Source organism: Vigna radiata, chromosome 10, assembly GCF_000741045.1.
Source record: "Vigna radiata var. radiata cultivar VC1973A chromosome 10, Vradiata_ver6, whole genome shotgun sequence".
NCBI lineage: Eukaryota > Viridiplantae > Streptophyta > Magnoliopsida > Fabales > Fabaceae > Vigna > Vigna radiata.
Genome location: NC_028360.1, coordinates 6,652,482 through 6,668,469, shown reverse-complemented (window position 1 = coordinate 6,668,469; position 15,988 = coordinate 6,652,482). Strand labels below are relative to the sequence as shown.

The following is a 15,988-nucleotide window of genomic DNA, read 5'->3' as shown; positions in this document are numbered from 1 at the left end:
AGTATATCCCGAAGTCCCGTCCATTGATTATATCCGCATGTAGAACCAAAGCAGTTTTAATTGCAACAATTGCAACCAAACCAACAGTGATCACTAATGCTGACAGAATCAAATGACATGGATACATCATGAAATGTGTAGCATGAAAAGTTACGTGAAGGTGATCTGTACACGTCTATTTTCAACTGGTCCTTACTTTATCTCAATGAGATCAACATAATAACCTTATCGTACAAAGTGTAATATCTTAATAATAATAAACCATATATTTATTAAACCAAAAATGTCCAAGGACAATGTATGCATACATTAAACCAAACATAGAACACAAATACAAAAGTGACTAACTCCCACTAAACTTAAGATTCCTCAAAAGCTAAAACACCCATGTGAGCAACATGCTCATGAAAGACCTTTGGTGTAATACCCTTAGTAAGAGGATCTGTCAATATGGAGTTTGTCCTTAAGTGCTCTTAGAAATCTGTCCACTCTGTACTCATTCTTTAACAACTAGGAACTTGATGTCAATGTGCTTTGACTTGCTTGAACTCCTATTGTTGTTAGAATATAATACAACTGATTTATTGTCACAGTATAACTTGAGTGGTCTTTCAATTCCTTCCATAATGCGCAGCCCTGTGACAAAGTTTCTCAGCCATATTCCTTGATTTGATGCCTCATAGCATGCTACAAATTCTGCAGCCATAGTGGATGAAGCTGTAAGGTTTTGCTTAGCACTACGCCAAGAAATCGCGCCACCGGCCAACATGAAAATGTAACCCGAAGTGGATCTCAAACTATCTTGGCATCCTGCAAAATCTGAGTCAGAATATCCAATGATCTCTAACCGGTCTGATCTCCTGTACGTGAGCATATAATCCTTTGTTCTCTGTAAATACCTCATAACTCTTTTTGTTGCTTTCCAATGATCCAATCCTGGATTGCTTAAATATCTGCTTAAAACCCCAACTATGTAGGCTATATCCGGACGCGTACATACTTGGACATACATCAGACTCCCTATTGTTGAAGCATAAGGAATCTTTTGCATTTCCTGAATTTCTATATTTCCTTTAGGATATTGATTAAGACTGAACTTGTCTCCCTTAGCGACTGGAGTATCTCCTGCTTTACAATCTTGCATACCAAACCTTTTAAGCACCTTATCGATGTAATTCCTCTATGATAATCCAAGAATACTTTGAGATCTATCTCGGTGTATCTGAATTCCTAATACAAAGGAAGCATCACCAACATCTTTCATTTCAAAATTTCTAGACAGAAATCTCTTGGTTTCGTGCAACATGTCTATATTGTTGGTAGCAAGCAGTATGTCATCAACATACAAGACCAGGAAGATATACCTGCTCCCACTGAACTTGTGATACACACAATCCTCAACCACATTTATCTCGAAACCAAATGAGATAATAACTTGATTAAATTTGTGGTACCATTGACGAGATGCCTGTTTTAGCCCATAAATGGATTTTGTCAGTTTGCATACCATATTCTTTGGTTCTTCTGACACAAAGTTTTCTGGTTGCACCATATAAATTGTCTCATCAATGTTGCCATTGAGAAACGCCGTCTTCACATCCATTTGATGAAGCTCCAAATCATAATGTGCAACAAGAGCCATGATTGTTCTAAAAGAGTCTTTCGATGAAACCGGAGAGAAAGTCTCTTTAAAATCAATCCCTTCCTTTTGAGTATAGCCCTTTGCCACAAGACGAGCCTTATACCTCTCCACATTACCTTTAGAATCCCTTTTGGTTTTAAATATCCACTTACAACCTATGGGTTTCACATCTTCTGGTAATGGGACAAGTTCCCAAACTTTGTTGTCTTGCATGGACTTATACTCCTCATTCATATCTTCAATCCATTTTTCTGAATTAGGATCTTTCACAGCTTGATGGACGGTGACAAGGTCATCTTCTATCATACTATTATTTTCTTCAATTTCTTGGAGAAATACTACATAATCATTTGGGATGGCACTTCTCTTTTCTCTCATGGATCTCCGCAATGATACTGACTCATGAAGCACCTATTCTTGAGGGTCTTGAGTTTATCCTTGTAGAGGTTGAGAATTTGCTTCATCAAAATCAACTGTATGAATCGGATCTGGATTTGACACCGATTCTTCCTCAAAGACAAAGTTTATTACCTTATTCTTCCTCCCAAACTCAATATCCTCAAAGAATGTGGCAGTTCCCGTCTCAAAAATATTCTTAGATTTGGGATCATGGAATTTATAGCCTCTTGATCTTTCAGAGTAACCAATAAAGTAACTGCTAACTGTTCGAGAGTCCAATTTCTTTTCATTCGATCTGCAAGGTCTTGCTTTAGCTGGACATCCCCATACATGTAAGTGTTTTAGATTAGGCTTTCGCCCAACCCAAAGCTCATAAGGTGTTGCAACAGCTGCCTTGGTTGGCACTCTGTTTAAAATATAAGCTGCAGTCTTCAATGCCTCTCCCCAGAGTGACTCTGGCAAGGTGGAATGACAAAGCATACTCCTTACCATATCCTGAAGAGTCCGATTTCGTCTTTCAGCCACCTCATTCATGCTAGGTGAACCCGACATGATGTACTTTGGGACGATTCCACATTCCTCTAGGTACTTGGCAAAAGGTCCTGGACGTTGTTCACCTGATCCGTCATATCTGCCATAGTATTCACCACCACGATCAGATTTGACATTCTTAATGCATTTGTTGAGTTGATTCTCAACTTCAGCCTTGAAAGATTTGAACACGTCCAATGATTGAGATTTTTCATGGATGAGATATAAGTATGCATATCTAGAGTAATCGTCTATGAATGATATAAAATATTGTTGACCATTCCATGAAGGTGTAGGGAATGGACCACAAATGTCTGTATGTATCAGTTTTAAGACGTTTGTAGCTCTGTATGCACCCAATCTCGATGTCTTGGTCTGTTTTCCTTTAACGCATTCAACACAAACATCAAAATTTGTGAAGTCAATGGAATTCAAAATCCCATTTGACACAAGCCGTTCAACTCTATTTTTAGAGATGTGACCTAGACGTCTGTGCCACAATGCTCCTGAATCATTATTGTCAATTTTTCGCTTAGTACAAGATGATTCTGTATTGAATGATTCAACGTAGGAAGCCACCGTATCAAGCATATAAAGGTTGTCATTGTCTGAAAGTGAACCAGTCCCAACAATATTTGAATTTAAAGACAATTTGATTTCACGGTTTCCAAATGAACATGAATATCCTGATTTGTCCAAATAGGAAACTGAGACCAGATTTCTTCTGAAAGACGGCACAACAAAAGTGTCTTTCAAATCCAAGTAGAAACCAGTGCACAATAACAGTCTAAAATGCCCTATAGCTTCCACTTCTACCGATTTGCCATCTCCCACATAGATCCATCTTTCATAATCAATTGGTTTTCGGTAGCTTATACATCCCTTCATTGAAACACTGATGTTAGCAGTTGCACCAGAATCTAACCACCAAGTGTTTATTGGTACTGAAGCTAAATTGACCTCAGAACAGACTAAAGCAAGACTGCGCCTAAAGCTTATACGATCAAGGACTATCTTCATTTTCTTGTTCCAGTCTTTACACATGTTACCATCACAGGTGCGTATACAATCCAACCAAATATTAATCTTCCTTTGGGCCGACTAATACTCGCATGGATATGCATAAACACGAACATTTATAATTTTTCTATGAACTACTCCAGATTAAAAAAAGACTCACTTTGGTGATATCTTAATTATCAATAACTCATTTAAAAAATTATAAACAAGACCAAAATTGAATTTTATTTATTCCTAATTAATTATTAATTTTACTTTTATTTATCCTTAATTAATAATTAATTTTACAATTATTTATTCATAATTAATTATTAATATTACATTTATTTTAGAATTTTAATCCAAATCTAATGATTCAAAATTGGAAGATTTGGGCTGGCACATTAAAAAAAAAAACTGATATGCTTAGATCCATATCCAGATCCAGTAACCAAAAAAAGTTACTCCCAAAATTGGATCTGCCTTATTGGACCTTCCCAGCCCAGATTGTGCCTTATTGTTCCCATATTGGGCCTGTCCCAGATTGGGCTTGGGTCACTACCCTCAAGCTAGAAGAAACCCTAGCCGTCAGTTGTTCAAGGGTTGAACCTTGCCGTCGGCCGTGTCGTCAACCGCCGATCGAATCACCGTCGAAAAACCCCTCTACAAGAGAAGACCAGATCTGAACAACAAAGTAAGCTGCCATTGCTGCGACGCGAGACACGAACAGGGAACACCCCACCACTGTCTCGCCATCACCATCGTCGCTGCGGGTCGCTGTCGCCGATGCAGGCCACCGCTGCCACTGTTGCACGAACGACCTGTGCACTACCATGAAACCCCTCTGGGTCGCGCNTTTTTGCCATCCAACGCCGCGCCATCGCGAGCAAGAGAAGAACGTGAAACCGAAAAGCAAAGAATGAGACCTGATGCGCGAAGAAGAGTTGCACCACTACAGCACCTACGCGAAGGAAGAGAAGAAGTCCCCGGAGGTGATTCCTCCATGGCGGCACAGGGAAGAAGGAGAGCGAAGGTACCAATTTGGGGTTTTCCCAAATTAGGGTTTCAATTTGGGATTTACCAAATTAGGGTTTCAAATGCATTCAAAATGGAAATTCTTAATTGGATTTTAATTTCCTTTTCAACCAGAAGAATTAATGCACAAAATTGATTATAAATTTGTAATTCATAATCAATTAAAAATTCCCAAATTTGGTTTATGCAATTTAATCACAAATTAACATGCTCTGATACCAATGGTTAGTATTTATGATTCAGAGATTCACAATAAAGAGCAATAAACCACATGCATTCAATTCTTCAGTCAAAACAGTTCCTAATAATAATGGAGTGGAAGCGTACCTGAATTGGACATTGGGAATAATTAATGAACCTGAAATTAGTCCTGGTCTTCCCTCTGTAGAGCACCCTTAGTTCCCTCTAAATTTTCTCTTCTGATGGGGATAAAGAGAAAGAAACAGGAAAAAGATCTTATGCTCACAGATGGGGACCATGACCCCTTAAATAACCTCTGACGGTTAATATTCTTTAGTTTCAATAATTATTATTTGGCCCCTTCAACAAATTATAATTATTGCTGGTCTCTACACAATATACCCTTAGCCATATTTATCTTAATTAGATCACTTTATAAAATTTGATTCTTCATGTTTTTCTGCCTTTTTTCCACTTGTAAATAAGCTTTCAAAAATTCTATTGTAATGAATGTTTGATACTTTACTATATTACTTAACGATATTATAGATTAAGTAGTAATTCTTACGCATTCATGGTGGTTATGTTTTATATGATAACTATTTTATAGATTAAGGAAACACGTAGAAAAGTAATAGAATTTATATTTCACATTTGCAATTGATTTTATTGTGTCCTAGAATATTTAGAGTTGACAGTTTTCATTGAATACTTGGTTTCTAATTGTTGATCACTTGAATTGACGAACTTAGTCTTTATAATTCCCCATACAACCTTTTCTCGAATAAAATAACAGTCAATTTCAGTGTGTTTGGTCCACTCATGAAAAACATTATTAGAACAAATATGAAAAGCAACCTTATTGTCATATATATAAACGTCGTTTGAGAGACATCTCCAAATTGTAACTCTCTAAGCAATAGCTTAAGTCAAACAAGCTCACAAGTGGCTGGGCTCATAGTTCTATATTGTACAATAAATCTTGCTACAACACTTTGTTTCTTGTTTTTCTACGAGATGAAGTTACGACCAAAGGAGACACAATGTCGAGATGTAGATCTTTTATCAGAAGGAGATCATGCCCCATCAGCATTAAAATAAGAACCATTTTCCAATAAATCCTTTAATTTACTTTATTATAGGAGCATTCCAATAGAAGTTATCATGTGAACAAAACCGCACAAAAAATATATCTAATAAAATTTATATTAAAAAATATTGACTTGTATTTTTCCTTATTAATTCAAAATATTAATTAAGAAACATTTTACATAAAAGTTAAAATCACATCAAAGAAAATACTATATTCTCAATTATTTAATATTAAGAAACAAACATTCAACAAATTTATCTCATTGAATAATTGATTTAACGAGTTGCAGTTACCGCTTACACGCTTACACCCAAAAAGTATGTTGATGGGTCGATAACACAAACACTGGCTAAACCTAAGTGTTTAGTGTTCGACCTCACTGCACCAAAAAGACGACAAAAACATTAATAAAACTAAAAAGAACGTTATTCATTGTTCCCCTTCCCGCCTTCACAGGCATTAGCACATTCGACACCACTCCCTCGCCCCCATCGGCGTCCTCGACGTCCTCGGCGTCCTCGACCTCCACTACCAGCCTCATTTCCCCGCTGAAAACGTCCTGATCAATCTTGAAGCCCACCGCTATGGGATCCACCTTCAACAGAAATGTCGCCTGACGCATGGCCTTATTAAAACCTTCCTTGCGCTCAATGGCTACGTTGGTGTCCAAGGTGGTGATTGTTTCATTCGCCTTCATCAACTCAGAAGCGAGCCAGGCGTTCTCAGTGTTCGCCTCAAGCAACTCCTTAGATAGTTGCTCGCTCTGCCAGGCCATTTCATCCCCTGCTTTCCCAACCTTCTGACTTCAACCTTCAATTTACTAACTTCTCGCGCCATGTTGTCCCCCTAGTTCGGTTGATCTTCAGCGATTCATTGGCTATGGCCAACTGACGGCGGGATTCATCCAAGTCAGCTTGGAGAACGGGATGTTGTTCGACAAATCCCCGATGATCAAGGGCCAAAGCCTATAGCCGAGAATGTAGCGAGTCCGAAGTCTTCTTTTCTTCAGCCAGTTCCCGATCAAGATCACGAGCCCCTAGGCGCTTGGCAAGCTCCCGAGCACTCCAGGCTAGTATGGCCCCTCGGGTGGCCAACTCCACCGTAGCACTTAGAAGTTCCTCCTCCGACATCGGTTCAATAACTGCCCATTGAGAGGAACTGGCATGGAAATTCACTCGAGAGCTAACGTGAAACTCGGGGTCGAAGACATTGGCTGGGAACGGATGAGAAACACCCCCGTCCCGGCGACTCCGCTTGGAGGAAGACTTGTCTCCTTCCTTCGACTTTCTCTTCCGCTCTAATGGGACGACTGACTCGATAGGAGTATCGGAAGATTGGTCCAAAACCAACACCGGAATGAGGTCAAGAGGAACGACCACCGTCACTCGTTCAGTCGGAGGGAAACAAGAAGCATCGCATTTTGATAAAGTAACATATGTTGTGAAGTTGTCGGGAATACTTAGAATTAGTTGCATACCTCTTTGTACGCTAAAAATGCAACTCCTTCGCTTTCTCTTTTTATCGTTAAAGCTTACTTTATATATATATATATATATATATATATATATATATATATATATATATATATAATTTCATATCAAATTTTACTAAAATGAAAAAAATCAACTAGATGGTAATACAAATTATATTTTTGTATATTTTACACATTATTTATGTATATTAATTTATATATACACATATAAACAAGACATCTAATATTTATATGAAATAAATTTACATATATAATCCAAACACTAGTGAGAAAAAGATATTTTTCGTTACACTTATTTAAAAAGGAAATGCTTGTTATGAAATGAAATGCAGTAGCAATGTGATAATAATGGAAATATTTTTCATATTGGCTAGTTAGGATGTAGACAGTGTATTTTTCCACGTCAATGGCAAGTCATAATTGATGTAGAAGTTCTTCCCAATTCATGATATAATATTTTCTCTTATTTATATTCTGCATTAATTATTGTTCTAAGTGACATAAAATGTCTTGTTTTTCTGTATAAATTATTAACAAAGTAGAAAATTGTTTCCAACTTCCTATACTATTATCAATATAAAATATTGAAAATAACTTATGTAATTTTATCATTATAGTAATGGAGTTTTGTTATTATTTTTCAAATATATCATTGAAAAATTAATATATTCGATCTCAAGAAATTATTATTTTTTAAGTTAAAATAAGCTTTGATAGACTTTGTACTGTATAAAAACATTATAGGTAATTGAGCTCATGTTATATCATATAGAATTATATTGAAATATTAGTTAATGAATATTTAAGCAGATAATTCAGAAGTCTCGCATTAAAGTATTAACCATAATTTAAAATGAACTTTGAATTTAATCTTTTTTAAACATTTATTTTACACTTGATAAAAAAGATTACTATTATTTCCCTTCAAAATCAATTTTATTAAATATTACCCAAACATATAAACAGTGATGACGTGATGAGCTATCCATGAAGAACTAAAAAAACATTTTGCTTTATTATTTATTTATTTCTTATCTTTAATTAATATAAAATTTTCGTTTCCAATTTTAAAAGAGAAACAAAAACAAATGAGGAAGAATTTTAATACATTTCTGTTTCACACTAAACAAAATTTTTTAAAAAAAAAATATTAGAAAGTGGGTAGCCTAACTCATTCTCATAAAACCGACTTCTAAGATTCTCATTTATATATTATAATTTGGTATTTGGACTTCCAACTAAAAATCTCTTTCTTTTTTCCTCCCTTCCCCACTTATATTCAACCACACACAAAAGAAAATTAATTATCTCATTCTAAGGATCAGTGGATTTGTTGCCAAACCTTCTCATTCATCATCATACCATCACAATTATTGTTTAATATAATTCATCTTAGTGTTTGTTAATATGAGTTTATTTGTAGATAAGATAATAAATAAGATGAGATTTAAAAAAATATATTAATTTAAATCTAACTCAAGTACCATTAAAAATAGAAATATAAAGAATATTTGCTCTCGGTAATTCTGATACCTGTTTCAAGAGAAAAGCAGTATGAGGTCGAGTTTGGCTCTGCAGAGAGGGCACGTAGAGTGCTTGAAGAGCCATGTGTCAGCGCATTCCACATGGAAGGCGTGGTTGCAACAGGAAACCAGTCGAGCGGGTTGGTCGGTGGCGATGCCGTCGAGGCAGATGGCGCATTTGAAGCCCATGAAAAGGCCTTTTACGGTGATGATGGAGGGGAGCTTTTGGAGCTGCGAAGGGGAGAAGCCGGAGTTGGAGACGGGCTTGGCCCGTAGAAGGGGAGTGAGGATAGACCCTATAAGATATAAGCAAGCGCAGAGAAGGACCACTGTGATAACCCCAGCCCAGTACATCACCGTATAAAAAGCAGGTCCAGCAACTCAACTTGTTGAGGTTTGGGTGAAGAAGAAAGTGTTAAAAGGATTTTCAGTGACTGTGCAGGATTTGTCAGGGAAGGCTGCTATTTGGATGACCCTTTAGTAGGTGAGCCTGAAAACCGTACATATATAATATAAACTGATTAAATAATACAAAAGATGATTGCAAAATAAATTTGAAACTGAATTTCTTATAAACAAGACAGTTATTTACATTCAAAATAAAATAAATGAAAATTTTAGTTTTTTTTCCGTAAGGATTGTATGAGACTGATATACTGACATTTTTTTTACGTGACTTTACCACTTTCCAATACTTGAATCACATACTTAGTTTCTTTGAAGGGTGTATGTAAAAAACACTCAAGTTTGCTCACAATAGAATATTTAATTGATAAGTATTTGAGAGTTTATATAGAATTAGTTATTCACTCTCTGACTTTATATTTATAAGTTATTTTATAATTTGGTTAGTTACTCGTAAACCACAATATCAAATCTTTTGTTATTTTATATCTTTCATTATTTTATCTTCAATCAATAATTAAAAAAACGAAAAACAATCTTTTAAAATACAAAGATTTGTTTTATAGTTATAGTTAATACACTATTTTTTTAATCAACATTTATTAAATATAATTTTTTTACTATATTATTTTAATTCCCTATTATTATTATTATTCAAGATTTCTTAATTTAGTAGTATAGAAAAAAAAGTCTTTATCAATCCTTTATGTTATTTTTGAACATCCTTAAATATCAGCTTGTAAAGTAAAGTCTGCACTCCACTTATATATATTATAAATTGACTTTATCTCTAGTCGATATGGGACTTCCAACAATAACATTATTATAAAGTGTCATTTACATTTACTTATGTATTATAATACTATAATTTGACTTCTTTAGTTTATGTGCAAACATTATATTACAGAAGACAAACTTAATAGTTTTTCCCTGTGAAAATTAAACACAAACAATACATAAACATTTGCATTTATTGATGTTCATCTTTCTAAATCTTCCATTGGGAAGGGGAAATTTATTTTACACGGAAAGATGCCTTCTTGGTGTTCGAAGCTATGTCTGATTCAGATTCAACACTTTCAGCCTTGTGTTGTTGTTGAATATTTAGGTTCCTAACTTCATCTTGTGCTTTATCTGATTCCCACTAAGTCAGGATCGGGTGAAAACTTATATGGTAACTTTCTAAATGTAATGGAAATTCTGTAAAAGACAAATGTTTTAGAAAATGATAATGCAGGAGAAAGGAATTTTGAGTAAATTTGACAGATTGAAAGAACCTTTTTTATGACACAGATGGAATACAGTGCTTAGCAATGTCAGCTCCATTGCCATTCAAAACGAACACTGACCTACAGGATCAAAATGGCCATTAGTTTGTCCAAAGAATGACAAATACATAGATTGTAAACATAATCAAACAATCACAGTATTCAGTCAGAAACACAAAGCTAGAAGGAAAAATAGAAGGCGTGATCAAAAGTTCATTCGTATCAGATTGGAAGTAAAGAGAAAGGAATGGAAGCTTACCCAACAGGCAAAGAAACAACTTGCAAGTTTGAACCAAATAATATTTTACACTCGCTCAAGAATGACACGGTGTAGAATGGCCTTACAAAATCATGATGGTCGATGTGAGGAGGAATGCAATCTCCTTCTTCATATATGTTCACAATGCAACAACTATCTGGAATGCATGAGGAATGAACTATATTCCATCTAACCATCCTCTTTATCATTTGCTTGAACACAGGTGGTAATGGATCAACTTCTTCATCTCTCATTATGCCAGGAGGTTTGCCACTTTTGTCCTGTAGTGTTTTACAAAAGTAAATAAGCAAAAAGTGTCAAATAAGAATGAGAAAATGAGCAAATTATGTCGTACCACTGCATAATTGTAACAGCAGCCAAATTGTATTGTCACACGTCCCTTACCACGCATCCACTTTCTTGGTTCTGAATATGTTCGATCTGTACACGAGAAAGACAAGTACATGTAAGATACAAAACCCAGACATTTTTCACCAGTGTAGAGATACTCTTTTTATACAAGTACAAGTGGTTCAAGTAAACTTTGAGGTATGTTAAATGATAGTATCTACTCCCAAAAACAGATAGCTATATGCTAAATAAGAGGCAATATCTTTGTCATACCTTGAGCTGAACATGCTTAAAGAGATTTTAGTATGTGTATAGTTTGAATTCTGAATCCAGTCACTTTAAATCTATGTTGAAGTCATACAAAAAATGGTTTGTGTACTACTCAGGTTAAACCAATCAGATGAGAACCATGTTAATTAAGGAAGAATTCAATGCACATTTAATTCTAAATTTCATAAACTTTGGAATCTTAAATCTAGTTTTAGCACTGCAAGAACATACACTATATCTGTATTTCTGACTTGCAGGATGTTCCCAACCAGGTTCTGGAAGAACCATGTGGTCCTTATCCAAAAGATTGCATGGGAGTTTTGTCGCTCTTTGATAAGCTTAAGGTTACCTTAGTTAATTCCTTGGTTTTGTGGAAACTCTTCAAGTTTTAGGCTTAGTTGCAGCAAATTTTTCTAGGTTTGGTCTTTCTTAATAACTTTGGAAAATTTAAATTTCTTAAAAGACGAAGGGAGTTGGTTGGTTAAAGACATTTGACTTGTCATTGTAACATATATCATTTGGATGCTGTGGAGAATGAAGAATCACGCTAGGTTTCAGTAGAATTTGGACTTCAAACCTGCTTTAAGCACTATTCAATGGTATATAGTTAATGTTTCTTTGAATCATAAATTATGTTACTGACTTTGCTATGAAAGGTTCAAGATTTCGGCAGGTTAATTATGTTTAACATCAAGACTTCACATTCTGTAAGAAATTGCTATAAAGAGTATGTTTTAGATGTCTAAGAGAAACTAGTTTTTCTTAATTGAAATTGGTTGTATGATGATACATTAATGTAAATTTTCTGTACAATATATGTCTCTGTTCTTGTTCTTTTCTTGACTTATTTTCTGTATAATTCTTTTTTAAGGGGAAGTATTTTTAGAACTAAAAACGTAAGAAAAGAAACTAAAAATGACTATGCTAGGAATAACTTATGTACTTTTGGTAAACATATGATTTTAATGCAAAATTATCTGTTGAATTAATTAAGGAATTAATAATTTAATAGATAATTTTAGAACTTGTTTTAAGGAATTAAATCATGCTTGAACATATAACGTATTTTGTCGAGGATGTTACTGTAATGTTAATCAAAGACCTGACACACCAATTGTTTGATAAAATACAAAAAATAGTTTCTTGTATTGTATATTTTGATGTCTAATTGAGTTATAAAAGGAAGAATTGACATGTATTGCACAAGTCCCTTGGGAGAAAGATATTTTACTTATCCACTGTATTACTTGTAACTATTTGGTATTCTTGCCAAAAAGTTATCATTTAGCCTGACATAACGTTGGAAAGTGTCACATATAGTTGGAAAACTGAACTAAGTTAGGTTCATAGCCTTCTTGAGTACTGTTTCACTGTGTATGGAAAATATTTTCAGCAGCAATATTATGGAAAACAAGATACATTATGGTTTTGCTATCGGGAAAGTAAGAAGCTCAAGGGAAGGTTTAGTTGCTGATACTTATCTTCTTGTTTCTGTCACTGAATCTGAAAGCCATCGTTGATTTACAAAGGCAGAAGTGTACTTATCGAACGTCATGTTTCGTGGTTTAATGGCGTAACCTTATGTCAGAAATTCAACAGGTCTTGGTTAGTGCAATAGTGATGGATTCTTTCTATTTCACAGCATCTAAATATAAAATCATTTTAAAATATATAAATAGGATATTTTTTAAAATTTTGTGTGGATGGGTTGAGTTTAAACTCATCTCTTAACAAAAGAAGATTCTTGAAATTTTGAAAATTCATCTAGCATCATGAATTAGAAAGTTTTGGAAAAAAAAAATGGTGGGAAATGACTGAAAATCAAAGAGGAGAAACGAAGTGCATGATTTACTATTTAGTCCCATATGTATCTAACTCGGTTAATCATGCAAGACTAATTTATTAACTTAATATTTATTAATGATCTATCTAACTCTTATAAAAATGAATTTATTAATTACTTACTTAAATAATTTTATCTTTAATAGATATAAAATTTTCAATATAGTTTTTCATGTTATCAAATATTACATAATGAAAAATATGATAAGTGCAAATAACACACCTTAATAAATATTAAGTATTAATTGATTTTAATATTATTTTTTCAATTAAATTTAATTTCATTTTATAAAATCGAAATCATTTATAAAATAAGATTTATTGTAAGTTCATCTTATTTTTAAAATATATTTAACATTAACCATGATTAACTTAATCATTTCCATCAAATATTAAATTATTGAGCTTCCCTCTTGGTGTTTTAAGGCCCAGTAATGTTACTTTTTGCGAAATAACAAAAATATTGTTGCTGAAATTTTCGTTTTATATCACCGTAAATTTTGTGAAAGATAAATAATAAACATATTTTATCGTACATCTTAGAAAAAATGCACCAGAAGTATATTTTTATTATTTAATTAGAGTATTTAACTTTGACATACAAAATAAACCTTTTTTTGTTAGAAAATATATTTATAAAAACTTTAAATGCGAACTTGAAAAATAAAATGGATGTGATAGTAAAATCCAAGCCCCTTTAATATGTTCATATTTTAAAAATAATACTTCTCCTTTGCTTTCACTAGAGAATTCGTATCATTTTCTATGTATAAGTATGGAAATTTAATTAAAATATATTAATAATGTTAAGAATATATATGCTTCATTTATAATAAATCACAAGATAAAAAAAATTTACTAATTTGATCTAAAAATAATTTTCAATTAATTGAGAGTGTAAAAATTTTATATTACCAATGCACGAAAATGAAAATCTAAGAATATTTTGAAATGCACTGCTAAATGATATAATACATAAAGGAAATAATAGCACAATAATTGAAACCAAAAATAGAAAAAATGAATAATAAAATCCTACAATGTTTAGATAGGACAAAAATCAAATATAATAAATACATTAATCAAATTTAAAAAAAAAATTAAAAGATAAAAACTAAAACACTATTTCAGTCATTAGTATTTCAAAAATACTGCATTTTACATAAAAAAAAATATTTATAAATCACTACTGATAGACAAAAAAAACAAACTAAAATTTCTTACCTAACAAACTGTTACACTTGTAGCTTTCTGGCATTGTTTTGATTCCATTGACTCCTATTTACAACTTTTTTTGCATTTAATTTTGTTGGCACATACATAGTGTTACATTTTTTTTTCTGCATTGAAATGGGCCTGTGTGTCAGGAAGCCCAGGCCCGGGACATAGGTCCCTACCGAAAACAGCACCAACAATAAAGTGCTATTAATCACACCATATTAATCGCACACATCTGAACTTACATAATTTATTAGTTTTGCAAAAGTTAACAATGAATAAATGATACTTACATTATCGTATATAAGTTAGAGATAAAATCAATTTATAATATATAAATTGATGTAAATTTTGTCTTACAACTTAGTTTTATAGAATTGAGTTAGATTTAAAATCCGTATCTTATGTATGTATTTGTTGTCATGAAAAAATAAATTAAAAATATTTTTTTTGTAAAATAAAAAATTTAAAAACAAAAAGAGTGTATTTTATTTTCAATCAATATTTGAATAGCATATTGTCTTAATATTATTCTTACAGCTTAATTTATGTATAAAAATGATGTAATTTTGTTTTTAAAATTATAAAAATAGTGTAAATATTGAAAAGAAAAATTAAAAATATAAGTTTTATAGATTTGATAGGACTTCTTTTTATATTCATTATAAAGAAGTCGTACCTTTCGGTTGTTATAATTATTTTTAAATTTTAATTTGAAGTTGTTATTTAATACTATTTTAGTGTATTGATACAAACTAAAATTGTATCAGCTTGATATGATTTGAATGTATTGTCTTTTAAAAATTTAATTAAAATCATGTAAATTAATATAACTTTACTTTAATAAGTTAAAATTGCATCAAGTTAACACATCTTCTCTTTTAATAAAATCATATTAAGTTTACATAACTTTTTCATTTTTAAAACCATACTAATAATTTTAAAACCAAAATTACACTAAAATGTTGTATTATTTTAGTTCAAGTTATAGCAATACAGAGTTTTGCAAAGGAGCGAGATTCAAACCTGCCATTCCAAATCACACGTGTGAGAATAACAATTCAGTTTTTATACAATAAAACTTATTTTCAAATAGGGTTAATGGCTTCTTTTATTCCCAGTTTGGTTGAAGTGTGTCAAATTCGTTCCCTTTTAAAAAAATGTCAATTTCATCCTCATATAATGTCAATTTTTGGGCTATGTTTTGGTATTTTCTTCTATGTTAGTGAACCATCGCAATGGAATGTCATTTGTTCAGTGGGAAACCTAATACTAGTAGTACTTATTGCACTAGAGAGGTATCTAAGTAAAGCATCCTTTATGCAATATTTTTGGAAGATTTTGGCCATATTCATCTCAGGAATAATAAATATATCAATTTCATATGGACTTCATTACAAATTTCCTACTCCTCCTTGTGCTCCTTGTGCTTAAGACTGCTGCAAATGTATACGAGGTAAATAAATGAATTTTTGATCAAC

General features: G+C 32.8%; 1 protein-coding gene and 1 pseudogene across 1 annotated transcript; both read right to left on the bottom strand.

Moving 5' to 3' along the window:
* Nucleotides 1–8,909: 8,909 nt before the first annotated feature.
* LOC106774730 (E3 ubiquitin-protein ligase ATL23-like) lies at nt 8,910–9,248 on the bottom strand. Its single transcript, XM_014661769.1, has one exon. It carries the CDS (start codon nt 9,246–9,248, stop codon nt 8,910–8,912), a length of 339 nt encoding a protein of 112 aa, XP_014517255.1.
* Nucleotides 9,249–10,429: 1,181 nt separating this feature from the next.
* LOC111242695 lies at nt 10,430–11,735 on the bottom strand (annotated as a pseudogene).
* Between the last annotated feature and the right edge of the window lie 4,253 nt (nt 11,736–15,988).

What these genes read in the sequence shown, in the direction of transcription:
- LOC106774730 (XM_014661769.1), bottom strand. Translation starts at nt 9,248, where the DNA reads ATGTACTGGGCTGGGGTTATCACAGTGGTCCTTCTCTGCGCTTGCTTA.